The 16,435-nt window shown below is 43.0% G+C and overlaps 1 protein-coding gene across 1 annotated transcript in view; it reads right to left on the bottom strand.

Annotated features, from left to right (window-relative positions):
- LOC122562944 (sphingomyelin phosphodiesterase 2-like) overlaps nt 1–14,420 on the bottom strand; it is a 43,694-nt gene extending 29,274 nt beyond the window's left edge. The window contains exons 1-2 of the mRNA XM_043716246.1: nt 14,290–14,420; nt 8,075–8,155 (exon numbers count right to left, since the gene is read on the bottom strand). Of these exons, the coding sequence (XP_043572181.1) occupies nt 8,075–8,155; nt 14,290–14,294 (86 nt within the window). The 5' untranslated portion in view covers nt 14,295–14,420. The remainder of the gene's footprint in view (nt 1–8,074; nt 8,156–14,289) is intronic.
- Between the last annotated feature and the right edge of the window lie 2,015 nt (nt 14,421–16,435).

Consider the following 16,435-nt stretch of genomic DNA (forward strand, 5'->3'; position numbering starts at 1 on the left):
CTTTGTGCATCTCTGTGCAGTGTAACGTGTATGCCCCACTCTGGTTAAGCGCGCTATGATGTCTATGTGCTTGTTTGCTACAATCTACTTGTACAGCTCGCAAAACAAAGCTTTTCACTGTACTTAGGTACACGTGACTACAATAAATCAAATCAAATTCAATGCAGTAGCTCAATGCCACTTCCTCAAGGCCAATTTGGGATAGAATTATACACTGGCGGTTTTTAAAAAAATTCATTCACACAATGAGGGCATCAATGGCTAGTCAGCATTTATAGCCCTTACCGAGTTACCCTGAGGGCAGTTAACCACATCGCTTTGGTCTGCAGTCATGTAAGCCAGACCAGATAAAGCTGACAGTTTCCTTCCCTAAAGGCTCTGAGTGACATTAGTTTTGAATTATTTACCTGTGGCTTTATCTAATTAGATGTAATATATAGGCATTTGGATTAAGTACAGAACCTGGTGCACTTTCTAGGAGAAAGTGAGGACTGCAGATCCTGGAGATCGAATCGAAAAGTGTGGCGCTGGAAAAGCACAGTCAGTCAGGCAGCATCTAAGCAGCAGGAGAATCAATGCTTCTGGCATAAGCCCTCCATCAGGAATGAGGCTTGTGGGTCAAGGGACTGAGTGATAAATGGGAGGGGGCTGGGGATGGGGGAAAGGGAGCTGAGAATATGATAGATGGGTAAAGTTGGGGTGAAAGTGATAGGTCGGAGAGGAGGGAGTGGATAGATAGGAAGGAAGATGGATATGTTGGACTGCTCGAGAGGGTGGTGCCGACTTGGAAGGTTGCGACTGGGATCAGGTGGGTGAGGGGGGGGTTAATGGGAAACTGGTGAAATTTACATTGATCCCAGGTGGTTGGAGGGCCCCAAAGTGGAAGATGAGGTGATCTTCCTCCAGGTGTCAGGTGGTTACAGTTTGGCGATGGAGGTGTCCCAGGACCTGCACGCCCTTGCTGGAGTGGGGGGGGAAGTTGTTGAAGTGTTTGGTCACAGGCCGGTGGGGTTGGTTGGTGCAGTGTCCCAGAGATGTTCTCTGAAATGATCCGCAAGTTGGCGTCCTGTCACCCCAACGTAAAGGAGACAACATCGGGAGCAACATGTCCCAGTGCTAACCTTCCAACTCGGCACCACCCTCTCGAACAGTCCTACCTGTCTATCTTCCTTCCCACCTATCTGTTCCATCCTCCTATCACTTTCACACCCCCACCTTCACCTAGCTATCACATTCCCAGATACCTTCCCATCAGCCCACCCCCTCCCATTAATCTCAGCCCCTTTGGCCTAAAGCCTCATTCCTGATGAAAAGCTTATGCCTGAAATGTCGATTCTCCTGCTCCTCAGATGCTGCCTGACCAGCTGTGCTTTTCCAGTGCCACTCTTCGACTCTGGTCCACTTCCTGTCAAGCTGGGTCTAAAAGATAGGTAAATTAGGAAATGCTGCCTACATTTTAAAAATTTAACTTCTGTGATGACTCCAGGAGTAGTTGGGCTTGATCTCTAGGCCCCTGACCCAGTGAGATGTGACAACTGCTTTTATCTTACGCTTGCCGTGTTGCTTTTTGTCTATCCCTGCTTTTTTGCAATGTTTGTCGAGTGCTCACCATTATCAGAAGGATGTTGCTAATACAGAAAAGTATGCTGTTGCAATTCTCTAATCCAACCTTCAATTACATAGGCACAGAAACCAGGAAAACCCAGTAATGTTTGATTGTGTAAGAGGCATTGCAACATTTGGACACACAGGATTGGCAGAAAAATGAATGCAGAATCAGCAATATTGCGGATTGAAACTAAGCTTTCTTGATTACAGAGAACTAGTAGAGGACTGATAGAGTTGTCAGAGCTGAAAATGTTTTGCTGGAAAAGCGCAGATCAGGCAGCATCCAAGGAGCAGGAGAGTCATGCCTGAAACGTCGATTCTCCTGCACCTTGGATGCTGCCTGACCTGCTGCGCTTTTCCAGCAACACATTTTCAGCTCTGATCTCCAGCATCTGCAATCCTCACTTTCTCCTGATAGAGGTGTCAGTCCGTATCTGGAAGCAGCCCCATGGTGTCGAGACCTGTGGACTGTATGAGCATTGCTAAAGGTTCTGTCTAAACTCATGACATCAATCAAGAGAATGCAGCATGCAGTTGCGAAGGGCTTTTCGTGTTCCATGTTTCCAAGCAGCGAAATTTTCCTGCAGTATGTGTATTCAGCTCTGTTCTATGAGTGGAACCAGAGAAAGGAATGCCAGTGATGTCAACACTAAGGACCACTTCCACCTCCTGAATGCATGGTCAGAGATGCGGTTCTACGATTGGGCTCATCAGCCACCAAGGCCCACAGAACCTACCCAGTGACAGGGAATTCATTAGATGGACAATCGTAGTCATTACTGAGTGACTGCTGACGACAAAGAAAGAATAGAAACATACAAACTGATTAGTGAGTGCATCTCTATTCTTATAAATCAGCAGCTACTGCATTCAGCAGGGCAGAATGGCATTAGTGAGTGAAGAAAGTAAGAGGTCAAACCAGGTACCTGCTCATGATTGCCAATTTGCCACCTTGCAATTATATAGCCTGTCAACACTTATTGCCTGGACCAAGAGGCAGTGAAAGGGAATAGCAAACTGACACTGCAGAATTCCAGTTGTGTAGGGATCAGGTGACACCCTGATGTTCAATGTAATTAAATACATCTCGGAACACAGTTGGTTCTCATATAGCCACTTCTGTTGAGCAGTTGCTCATTGACAGTGTAAAAGTCTTACTGAATTATAGAATCCCAAAAGGGTGAAAGCAGGCCATTCTGCCCATCGAGTCCACAACAACCCTCTGAAGAACATCTCACACAAACCCATCTCCCTATCCTATCCCTGTAACCCCGTATTTCCCATGGCTAACACACCTAGCCTGCACATCCCTGGACACTATGGGCAATTTAGCATGGCCAATCCACCTAACTTGCACATCTTTGGACTGGGGGAGGAAAGCCACGCAGACACAGGGAGAACATGCAAACTCCACGCAGTCACCCAAGGGTGGAATCAAACCTGCGCCCTGGTGCTGAGACACAGCAGTGCTAACCATTGAGCCACCATGCTGCCTAAATCACAAGATCATTAGCACAGTTGCCCAATAAAATCAGGATTACCAAACAGCCCCTCAGTTACATCAATTGTGAATGCATCACTCTGAATTGTCATGGTAATGTAAGAGTTTCATGAAATCACTGAAATTATTTAGGATTACTTTGGATATTATATATTGCTCTTTGTCAAATGCTGCAGAATGTTTAAATCTTGGCCCTAAGTTCAGAAAAGACAATGAAATGAGAGTTTATTCCAAAAATCTTCCAAAAGTTAAACCCATAAGCCTGATTGCTAGCAAACTCAGGAAAAACAACATTTATTCTGTTAACTCATGAGATAGTGGGCATCATTGACAAGACGAGCAATTATTGACCATCCTTATATTTGCTCAGGAAACAGTGCTGAACCACTTTTGCCTATGTGCTGCAGTTACACTCACAGTGCTGTTAGGAAGGAAGTCCAGGATCTTGACCCAGTGACAGTGAAGGAAGAGTGACATGGTTGCATAATTTAGGATAAGGTGTGGCTTAAAGGGGAACTTGCAGGGAGTGATGTTTCCATAGTCTGCTGCCCTTGTTCTGGCAGATAATTGAGATGTGGATTTGGGACCTGACACTGGGCAAGGTTTGATGAATGACTTCAGTGCACTTGTGGATGGGACACACTGCTGTCACTGTACACCTGCGGTGGAGGGAGTGGTGGCTTCAGGTGGTAGACAGGACGTCTTGCAAGTGGGTGCTTTGTCCTGGATAATATTAAGCTTCCTGAGTGTTACTGGAGGCGCACACATCCAGGTGAGTGACAGTATTCTACCACACTAGCAGAGGAACTATGAGAGATAATAGTGAAGGAGAATATTCATCTCCATTTAAAGGCAAGGTTTGATCAGGGATAGTTAGCATGGGTTCATCAGAGGGAGGTGATACCTAATGAATCTGGTGGAATTTTTCAAGGACATGACTAAGTGTTTAGGTATGGATAGGGTAGCTGATATAATTTATATGGATTTGAGGAAAGCCGTTGACAAAGTCCCACATGTGAAACTGATAAAGAAGGTAAAACCTCATGGGATCCAGTGTAACTAGATCCAAAATTGGTCGAGTGACAGGAGATAGAGGTCTGCTGTAGAGATTTGCATGACTCAGGCCTGGTGTGCAGTGCTGCAGCACAGGAATCAGCGCAGTGACCCTAACTGATTGTGATATTCATATATAATGCAGCGGAGAATGTGGGAAGGATTAATAAGTTTGACACAAAGATTGGTCAGGTGGTTGACAGGAGGAAGAAGGTGCTAGATTACAGTAGAAGAGAAATAGATTAGTCAGATCAATAGCAGATGGAATTTAAACCTCAAATGTAAGGTCATGCACTTTGGAAGGAGGAACGAGATAAAGAACATTCAAATGAATGGCAAGACTCTAAAAGCTCAGGAGGAACAGAGGGTGCTTATCCAGAGATCCTTGAAGGTGACAGGACAGGTTAATAAACTAGTTAAAAAGGCCATTAGGACATTTACCTTTATCAGTCATGGCATAGATTATAAGATCATGGAGGTCATATTGGTACTGTTCAAAACTATAGAAGGATGTGATTGCAATGGTGCAGGTGCAAAGGAGGTTCACAAGGATGCTGTCTGGAATGAAACATTTCAGCTATGAAGCAACGCTGGATAAGCTTGGGTTGTTTTCTTTGGAGAATTGAAGGTTATGGGGGGGGTGGAGTTGAATAAGGTTATGAGAGGTATGGGCAGACAGGACAGAAAAAAACTGCTGTCCCGAGTTGAAGGATCAATAAGAAGAGGGAGTAATTTTAAAGTGAAAGGCTTTGAGGGGATTTGAAGACAAGCTTTTTCACCGAGGGGGTTGTGGAGTTCTGGAATGCACTGCTTTGGGAGGGTAGCTGAGGCTGGAAACCTCGCAACCTCAAAGTGCTCATCCAAGTTTTTTTTTAAATGTCATAAAATTCAAGGCTATGGGCCTAGTGCTAGGAGGTGGGACTAGTATAAGATTGTAGTATATCTTCGATGGTACAGACTGGATGGGCCAAATGGCCACTTCTGTACAGTATGATTCTATGACACACTCCTGATTTAGATAATTGAAGGCTTTGAGGAGCCAGGAGGTGAGTTATTCAATGCAGGATTCCCAGCATCTAAACTGCTCTTGTAGCCAATTGTGTTTATGTTTCCACCCAATTATGCTTCAGGTCAACAGTGGCCTAGGATGGTGATGGTAAGGTATTCTGTAATAGTACAGAATTGACATTGAATATCAAAGATGAGATGGTTCGGTCCTCTCTTGTCTTGACACTTGTGTACATTTAACTTGCCAAAGCTTGAGTGTTGTCCACGTTTGGTGCATCAGGCACAGACTAATTTGATAATGGATGATTTATGAATGGAACTGATCATTGTGCAATCATGAGGAAACATCACCACTTTTGACCTTGTGTTGGAAGGAAGGTCTTTGATGGAGCAGCTGAAGACTGTAGGGGTATCCATCTTGCTGGGGAACACTTACAGTGATGTCCTGGGACTGAGATGATTGGCTTCTAACAACCACAGCTATCTTTTTTCATGCTAATTATGGTTCCAACCAGTGAAGAGTTACTGTTGCCTGTTCCTTCCTTCTGTTTCCCCACTTTGGTTCCTTGCTGTTAAAGGAAGTTGCTGTCACCTCACTTCTGGAATGCAGTTCTTTACTCCATAGTTGGACCAAGGATCTAATAAAGTTTGGATAGGTTATGGTAGACCCCAATGAGCACTAATGATGTGGTACAACTAGATCATAGCTGATTTGATAATCTTCAACTCCACTTTTCTGCAAAACCCTTGGTTCCTTATTATTAAAAATCTTTCTACCTGGCCTTGCATACACTTAATGACTCAGTCTTGACAGCCTTCTGCTGTAAAGGTTCCAAAGATTCACTACGCTCAGAAACTGCCCCCTCACTTAAACTGTCTGTATCTCTCTCTCAACTCTGTGCATCATTCCCACCACTTGTCTTCCCACCGACATTTGTGTCATCTGAAAACTGAGCAATAGTTCCACTTTCCTCAGTGAAAACCCCACATAGAGCCCATTAAATTCTCTTAACACCCTCAGCATTTCTCCCAAGTGGTGTTCAATGTGGGGAATATTAAGGAAAGGCAGTAGTAAGCAATTAGCACAAAACTTTTGTGCTCACCACTGACCTAATACCATGCATTTTCATAAGGTGCTCAATGGTGAGGACTCAAAAGATCACTCCCTATTAATTGCCTACCACTTGCTTCCACCTCTGGTCAGTCAGTGCTGCCGGTTTGATAACTCACAGATAGTGATGGAGTTGGCCGTAAGGTTGGTACTTGAGAATAACATCATTAAGGTAGTTTGCTTGACTCGTCTGTGGGATTGCAAATTTGGCACAAAAGCTCAGATGCTCATGTGCTAGGCTTTGCAAGATCAGCTAGGCTGGGTTATCAGCTTAGTCATTCTGAATTCAGTGGTTGATACTGGCTGTTCTGTTTTAATCTTGCTTTCAGCGGTTTGGTACAAATGAGCGACTAACTACTGCTGCAAAGGGCAGTTAAAAGTCAACCACAATCCTGTGTTTCTGGAATCACACCAGGAATGGACAACCGATTCCGTTCTCTTAAAGGCAGGCTTTTACAACAATCTGATGATGTCAAAGTTACTATTCCTGACACGAGCTTTTAATCCTTTCAATCACTTCACTTAATTAGCCAGCTACAATGGTGGGATTTGAATTCATCGCTACAAATCATTAACTGAGGCCAATGGCTTAGGAACTCAGTAACATAACCACTGTGTTACTGTTCCTCAGAGAGTGGTTGGAATGTGAAACTCGCTGCCAGAAAGAGTACTTGCAGCAAGTAGCAGATGCATTGAAAGGGAAGCTGAATGGACACCTGTGGGAAAAGGGAACAGAATGATATGCTAACGGGATCAGATGAGGAGATGCAGGAAATCTTGAGCTAAGTGACCTGTTTTCTGTAGATTCTATGTAACTGTATTGTCTTGCCATGGCTTAAAAAGCTTTTACATAAGGTTGGTAGTTTGGAAAGAATATAAAGTGATTGAAGATGATAGGTTTCCGTATAGACTTTCCAACTCTGCTATTCCACTGGGAATATGTGAACCTCAAATACGCAGCAGTGCAGGCTTCAAAGCTGCTAACCCCAAGGAAGATGCAGCAGGGAAAACAAAGAAAAATAAAATAGTTTTAACCGGCCTGCTGTTAACTGCTACTCTGGAAAGGATACATAGAAACCTTTCTCACAGGAATGATTCTGGTGTGGCTGTGTGACCCATCATAATTACAAACCCCCCTAAGAATGATGATCCAGGTATACACAAGATGGCCAGTTACTGGAAAGCTGCTGGATCCTGTGGAACTGTAGCCCAGTAGGTAACAATGAAGGAGTGACAAATCTAATTCTAAATTAGAATTGCAGATCCAACCAACTCAAATCACTAAATAATGCAAAAAAATGGTGCAATAAATTTAACATATGGGGCTAAAAAGGTCCTCTTGTGGCAATTAGTAAGTTTACCCAATTAGAATTAAAGAACACAGGAGAGGTCAAATGGGCTTTCAGCGTCTGTGTGAGATCTTCAAAACAAGTATCTACTCAAATCTCACTCACCTACTCTTTCCCCATAGCACTGCAACGTTTTCACCTTCATGCACTGAATCAATTCTTTATTTGGAATCTTATCAAATCTGTTGCAGTGCAGTCCAGACCATAACACGCTGAGAAACAAAAAAAAGGTCATCTTTACTCTGCATCTTTTGCATATTATCTAAAGGTTTCCAAAACACCTGCTCTTATATAATGTTGTGGGAAGACAGGAACTGCCTGAATAAACCGAACAACGGAGCTGAAACAAAGATGAGGTAGAGCTCACATTGCACTGAAACACTGTGTGCAATCTGAATGTAGATCTGGTGGTGTAATAACCAGAAGGAAAGGCTCAAGACTTACCAGCAATTGAGTGTGAATACCCTGAACCTTACAGCAGATGCCTCAGACATGGCGACAGGTTCACAAGGCCAAACTCCACAGCTAGTACAGGGAAAAAGAAAAGAACCTTTAGGTTTCTGCAGCATAAGGCTTCTGTCAATTTGATACTGCGTCTGAGATTGAACAAACCAAAGAGAGTTTACCGCAAAGTAGCACACACTGAAAGTGAATCAAGTGAGTGCAAATCAATTAAAAAAGTGTTCAAAGAGAATAAAGACATTTGCACAAAATTTACAATATCCTCTATGCATTTAAATCTGCTTTTATTTCTTTTCCAACATCTGGAGTTGAAAAGGTGGGATTAGAGGGATCTCGACCATGCCAAGGAGTTAGAAATCACCTCAGTGCAATGTCCTGTCACTTCTGTTTGTTTGAATTGCCCAGGAGATTTCTATCTCCTCCTGGTTAAACCCCTTACATGTCACATCAAGGCCTACCCTGTAATCCACATCCACCTCTCCAATCTAATGCCCCAAACCATCCTGAGAGACCCCTTGCTCCAGGTTATCTGCAGCCTCCATCCTGCCTCACTACAGGGAATCAGTGGTGCACATTAATTAACTGGCAGCCATCCTCTCTCCACTATTTTTCTGGCCTGTTCAAATGGCCAATACTGCTGACATTGAAGGAGCTCTCATACCCAGGGCACTCAACAGTTAAAAATTCTATAAAGGCACAAAGACTCCACGACGTCAGGTTTAGAAATTCCCATTCAAGGGAGATTAGTCTTAAAAACAAAACCTCCATCACCCAGGATGCGTCCCTCAAACCAGAGGATCTTTAACCAGTGGTATGCAAGTACAAAGCAGATTAATACTTACATTTAGACTGTGCCTTGTGTCACTAAGTCTCAAAGAGGTTCTCAGGATGAATTAACATTGCAGCAATTGATGGGATGTAAGCAAAACATGAAACTGGACATAAACCAAGAGTACAGCTAACAATTCGGACGAATTCCAAAATGCTTGCACAACCAGGAGCTCTGATCCTGCCTGTTCTGTTTAGGATCATGTGACACTGCAGTGAGATTTCCCTTCCCATTTACACACAGTGATTCCTCAGCAGAATCACACCACAGAAGCGGACACATTTCAGTTCAGTCGCAGCCAAGGGCCAGTCAGCTGCCTCTGACTTCAGTATTGATCACACCCAGTCACAGAACCTCAAGTGCAAATGGAAAGGAATTTTAAAAAGTCCTACTTAAAAAGCCGGGCACTAATTGATAATCAAGCTTTTTATTTATATTAAAAAAATCAGCACACCAGAAGGATTTTCCAAAGATCTTTTTGCAAAGATTTAACCTTGAATAAAAACATAAGGCCAGCATCAAATATCACAGTGAGTGGTCGCATGGCCCTCACAGCCCATTGTTAGTGAGAGGGAGTCCAGAGTACTCACAATGGAAATTCCATCAGTGACTGTGCTCTGATCACACTCATAGATCCCTTCACATACTGCTAGCCTTAACGGTAGCTGATTTCCAAGCCAGAAACTCATGGTGTCCTGCCCTAGAGCAGGATTTCAGCATTTATTCAGGCTAACACTGCATCATATTAGGTGTGGCAATGTACTCCCAATGAAACATTAAACCAACTGTCAAGATGGATGTAAGGGATCCCACTTCATACAATGCAGAGGAGGTTACTTGGTCCAATGTACCTGCTCATCAAAATAGAGAGATTGACAGCACAGAAAAAGGCCCTTTTGGCCTATTATGTTCACATCAGTCAAAAAACAACCCCCAACCAATCAAATCCCATTTCTCAGCACTCAGCACACTATGTATTGGCATCACAGGTGCTCCACTCCCCTGCTCTTACCCCCATTGTTCTGTATTTTCAGCAACTCTCTTGAAAATCACTACACAATCAGCCACTATTTCAAATATTACAATTCAGATCACAACAACTCGCTGCATAAAGAAGCTTTCCTTCTCTTATCCTTCCTTCCCAGGGCACGCCCGAGGTCTGAAAACTGGGTGAAATCACTGTAGTAAAGTGGTCGAATTGATTGTTGGGCCAGTTACTCTCAGCGGCCAGGGGACTGAAGGATGGAGCAATCCAGTGTGTTCGAAGGCAATGAAATAACGCTGAACAACATATCATGTTAAACATTATGATGGGATGCGTCACAGAGAGAATTTTCCTTTCTGCATATAGCAATCTGAATCCTCTGATTACTAACTCACCTGCAGGTACAAAAAACACTATGCTTATTGTATTCCAATCTTCACATTTGAACAGTTCAGTTAAAACATAGACCTTGAAAGATCAGCACATTCTGGAGTCTGAGCCAATGATCCTCTTTCAAATCATACATCAAGACCAGAAGGCTATGGGGCCATTTGCTGTTTTGTGGCAACTTGCTGTGTATAAAGTGGCTGTCATGTTTGTTACACTGTATTAATTGCAGTTTGAATATTCCTGTCCCTGTAGTACTTGATGTAGCTATTACTGATGAAGCTGTGAAAACATTTTAGAATAGAAGGGCCTGAGCAGCTGATCTATAAATTCAAATTCTTTCTATCAGCTCTTCATTATGCATGCCCTGACTAAATGTGGAAAAACAAGTAACATTCAGCCACATGTAATAACCATCTCCCTTAATCCCTTAGTATCCCTTACAATTAATCCCTTAGAATTCAATGATGTGACCATTGCAATAACCCCACCATCCACATGCTGGGGTTGTCAGTGGCCAGAAACTGAACTGGATGAGCCATATAAATGCTGTGGCTACAAAGGAAAGTCAGAGGTTAGGTGTTCTACAGCAAGTAACTCAACACCTGTTTCTCCAATGCCTGCCTATCTACAAGACTCAAGACATTCATCTGGATGAGCGCAGCTCAACAAGACTCAAGGAATTCAAAGTTAAGAATCAAAGAACACCAGGTTATAGCCCAACAGGTTTAATTGGAAGCACTAGCTTTCGGAGCGCTGCTCCTTCATCAGTTGGTTGTGGAGTCCAAATCAAGAAATTCAACACCATTCAGGGCAAAGCAGCCCACTTAATTGGTACTCCACCTACAACTGCCATCAGCACCAATCCACTATGGCAGTAGTGTGTCTCATCAACAATATACACTGCAGAAACTCACCAAGTGCCCTTCCAAATCCATGATCTCCACCACATAGAAGCACAACAGCAGATATTTTGGATGCCACCCCACAAATACTCTCCAAACCACCCATCATCATGTCTCTGAAATACATTGTTATTCTTTCACCATTGTTGGGTCAAAAGTCCTGCCTGGGATTTATCCTCCCTGACAGCATTGAGTGTACCTACACCACACAGACTGCAATGATTCAAAAAGGCAGTCCACCAGCGCCTCCTGCAGGGCAATTAAGGACAGGCATCAATTGCTGGCTTAGCAAGCAACACCCACACCCCGAGTATGAATAAAGCAGAAACTTCCTTTAACTCCCTTCGCAGGTTAAATTTTGACAGCAGGCTACACCGAAATCTATTCCCTCAAATTCAGAAGATTAAGGGGTGATCGAATTAAGGCTTTTAAGTTGATCAAATGTTTTGATCGACAGAAATCCATTGTTTCGTCTAGTGGGATGGATCTGGAGTAATGGACATCACCAATTTAGAGCAGCAATTCGGGGACAAATGTCAGGAAATTCTTCTACATTCAAAGGATACGGATATCTGGAACCCTCTCCCAGCTGTTGAAGCTGAGGGGTCAAACAAAAGTTCCAAAACTGACATTGATATTTGGGAGGCAGCTGTATTAAGGAAATTGGAACAATGGAAGTAAAATATACATCAGCCATGATGGAAATTTAACTGCAGAACAAGCTCAAGGCCTTAAAAGGCTTCTTCCTATTTTCAACAAACACATCTCTCAAATCTTATGTGGACACAGATCCTAGGACAGGGCTTCACAAAGTGGAGGGGCCCCAAGCTCTGAGGCAATGTTTGCCATGGAGCTGTGACTAAGTTACAACAGCTATTCTCTCACTCTTATAGCAGCATCCCCCTCCTCATCTCCACTATCAATTCACATGGGGAGGGGTCACAACAAACTTCAAATTTTGACATGTTTCACAGGGAGGAAATACATTGACAAACATCTGAAAAACTCACAGATTGATAAATGCTGTGTGCGCTGTGGCTAGAGCCACTAATGGACAGTACATTGTTTAATCATAATTATAGTCTAATCTAAAACTTTGCCAGTTGTACCAACTACTGCAAGTTGATGAGCAGGAAGCCTGTTAAATATTTACTCTCAATCTTGCACAAACAGTATGGGTGTAACCAGCATTACCAGTTTAATAGACGAGACACTGTGATAGTAACAAGATAAGCAAATCTAAGCCATAATAAATGTTCACATCTTACCAGTAACAGTTAAACAAAGTAAATGTGTACATTTAATAAGCAAGAGTGACATTGAGGAGTGCACTTTGATGAATATACCATAATAAAAATTCCATGACAAACTGCATAAATAAATTTCTCTGATTTCCTCTCTCCGTTGAGCTTTGAACTGGGTGTTGCTATTACAGTACAGCACTTGCATAGCAGTGACCCACTTGTACAACCTCGCAGCCAAGAGACAGTCATTTGGTCAAGATCAATCGGCTGTCCACAGACATAACTCACTGCTGGTATCAGCTCCCTCCTGACAGCCAAAGTCATCAGCAGCAACCGTTCCCAAATCTGAGGTTATGCTTCCCTAACCTCTCTTCTTTCCCATTCTTAGAAGGTGCTGGGTTTCACAGGTTTTCAATTCAGCAGGCATCACTGACATCACCAGGACAACATCCAATGCAGAGTCATCATGTCAATACACGGGCAGCAGTCTGGATTGTATGCTCAGCAGGAGAGAGACAAGCACTCCTTACTCGCAGGAACAAATGTTGACAATGATTTCCTTGTCATGATGCTCATTTGGATCTGGCACCAAGTTTTCCTGGGTCCTGGACTAGGAGCTCTTCAAAGCTTATACCCAAGTGTCTAAATTGCAACTTAGTTCAAAAAAAGAATATAAATAAAACATATGAATTAGGAGCAGGAGCAAGCTACTTGGTGTTTCTATTTCAACATTCAGTAAAGTCAGGAGTCACACAACACTAGAATATTGTCCAATAGGTTTAATTGAAATCACAAGCTTTCCGAGTGCTACTCCTTTATTAGGTGAAGTCACTTCACCTGATGGAGCAGCGTTCCAAAAGCTTGTGATTTCAAATAAACAAATTAGACTACAAGCTGGTGGCGTAAGACTTCTGACTTTGTTCACCCCAGAACAACACTGGCACCTCCACAACATTCAATAGGATCATGGACGGTCTGATAACTCCACATTCCCATCCATCCCCAATAGTCTTTCACCCCTTGCTCATCAGGAATCTATTCACTCAAGCCTCAAAAATATTCAAAGACTCTGCCTCCATCACCTTTTGAGCAAAGTGTGTGGATTCATAACCCACTGAGAAAATGGTTCTCCTTATCTCAGTCTTAAATGGGCAACAGCTTATTTTGAAACAGTGAACCCTATTTCTAGCTTCTCCCACAAGTGGAAACATCCTTTCCATATCCAACCTGTTACAACTCTTCAAGATTTGTAAATTTCAATCAAGCCACCTCTTGCCCTCTAAAGACCAGCAGCTACAAGTCCAGCTTGTCCAACCTGCCCATTTCAGGCATGAGCCTGGGAAACTTTCTCTGTACTGTCTCCAGCACAGCAAATCCTTCCTTAAATAAAGAGGCCAAAACTGGACACAACACTCCAGATGTGGTCTCATGCTTTCATGTGATGTTCATACATATAATTCACTGTTGGCATTAATTTTCACCTTTAATAAGGAATTATCAACAACAGCAACTACTCACAATATTGAAGTTTGTTATCCGTAATCTCCCACCACATCCCTTCAAAGGCATTGATTCCTGTCATTATTCAAGATATAACCTGAATAACTGAATGTAATCTCTTGCTATTTGGATAATATGCTTCTTCTTTCTGCCAAAATAGATAAATCCACATTTCCTCACATTACACTCCTTTCAGCTGATCTGTACCTACTCACTTAACCTGTCAATGATATATCCCTTTGTAGCCTCCTTATGCTCTCCACATAATTTACTTTCCACAGGAAAGCATGTAATCTCTTTTAGAATCGTTTAGTTTACAGACATTGCCCCGCCAAACGCAACCTTACCTCATGTCTTACAGTAGTCTATTCATTCCAAACATATACGGTATATTAACAGTAACGAAGAGCCTGAAACTCTTTCACACTGGACTGTATGCTCTATTGTTATTGGCCTAAACAATGACCTTGCTGGAAACAGTCTTCTGATGCCCATAGAGTCAGTCTCACCCCTGATCTGACGAATGCTTTGGTTCAAAGGTTTGTCTTATCAGCAACTCTGAGAACACGGCAGGAAAAGGCAAGTGGTTTGAGAATATGATTTAAATTAATTCCGTCCACAGTTTTGTCTATTTTTAAAATATATTCTTACACAGTCTGCCCCACAAATTTAATTTGCAAAAGATCACAAAAGTAAAATGTGTGTTTTATCTAGTGCCTTCCATGACCTTGGGCTGTCCTGAAACATTTTAAAAGGAACTAAATAATTTTACGGTCTGGAGATTGTTGTTATGCAAGAAACCTTGCACACAATGTTCTCCAACAGAACTAAGATAACAAGCAGATTATCTGCTCTTTAACGATGGTAATTGAAGGAGTAATATGGGTTCATGTGTGGAGAAAAGTTTATGTACTTTCCTTTGAATAGAGCATTTGAAAAAGCATATGATCTGACATACTGTCCCTCTGACAGTGCAACAATGACTCACTACTGTGCTGCAAAGTCATCTTAAATAGTGTGTACAAATCTAGATTGGGGCTTGAACTCTCAATCTGGTGACTTCAGAGACAAAGGTTCAATCACCTAGTCAGAGAAAGCCAGTGAGACACCCAGGAGAAAGGATAGAGAATGGAGCTCATTTTCAACAGCACCTCCTGGCTGTACAGCTGGAAGGACAGAAGCATAAAATAGGAGGAGGCTGTTGGGACCTTCAGGTCTCATCTGCCATTCAATATAATCACTGCATTCAGCACACTGGTCCCACTTTCTCCCCCTACACTTGATCCCTTGAGCTCCAAGAACTATATCTATCTCTTTCTTGAAAACATTAAATGTTTTGGTCTCAATCACTTTGAGGCAGAGAATTCCACAGGCTCTCCACTCTCAGGTTTAAGACATCTCATCGCAGTCCTAAATGGTCTACCCCACATCGTTAATCTGTGACATCTGGCTCTTTTCTTGTAAACTTAAATTCTCAGACTGTGAGCCTCATTGACTGGACCAGAATTTTCTTGCCTATCCCTAACTGCCCACAGTTAAAAGTCAACCATGTCACTATGGGTTTGGAGTCATATGTAGGCCAGGCTGAGGATGGCAGATTTCCTTCCCTGAAGGAACAGTTAATTACAAATTTTTATTGAATTCAAATTCCATGGAAGGATTTGTACCTGGGTCCCCTGATTACAACATGGGTTTCTGGAGTTTAGACCAGCGTCAGTACCACTAGGCAATTGTTCCCCTCTGGTCATCAGGAACATCATTTCTGCGATTACCCTGTCTAGCCCTGTTAAAGTTTTACATGTTTCTATGACAGTTCCCCTCACTTTTCTAAACGCCAATGAATATAGACCAAATTGTTCCAGCCCAACTTTATACATCAGGTCTGCCATCCCAGGAATAAGCCTGGTAAACTTTTTGCTGATAAGGAAACCAAAACTGCACACAACTCCAGGTGTGGTCTCACCAAGACTCTGTACAATTGCAGCAAGGCATCCCTGCTCCTGTACTCGAACCCCCTCAACAAACCACTCTTCACCACCTGCTGTACCTACATGCTTACTTTTGGCAACTGGCATACAAGGACATCAGTGTCTCATTGGGCCTTCTCCTTTCTGGATTAGAGGTGCCGGAAAAGCACAGCAGTTCAGACAGCATCCGAGCAGCAGGAAAATTGACGTTTCAGGCAAAAGCCTTTCATCAGGAATACAGGCAGAGAGCCTGAAGGGTGGAGAGATAAATGAGAGGAGGGTGGGGGTGGGGAGAAAATAGCATAGAGTACAATAGGTGAGTGGGGGAGGGGATGAAGGTGATAGGTCAGAGAGGGTGGTGGAGTGGATAGGTGGAAAAGAATATAGGCAGGTAGGACAGGTCATGAGGGCAGTGCTGAGCTGGAAGTTTGGAACGGGGGGGGAAGGGAAAATGAGGAAACTGGTGAAGTCCACATTGATGCCCTGGGTTGAAGTGTTCCGAGGCGGAAGATGAGGCGTGCTTCCT

The sequence above is a fragment of the Chiloscyllium plagiosum genome, chromosome 26, assembly GCF_004010195.1.
Source record: "Chiloscyllium plagiosum isolate BGI_BamShark_2017 chromosome 26, ASM401019v2, whole genome shotgun sequence".
Lineage (NCBI taxonomy): Eukaryota > Metazoa > Chordata > Chondrichthyes > Orectolobiformes > Hemiscylliidae > Chiloscyllium > Chiloscyllium plagiosum.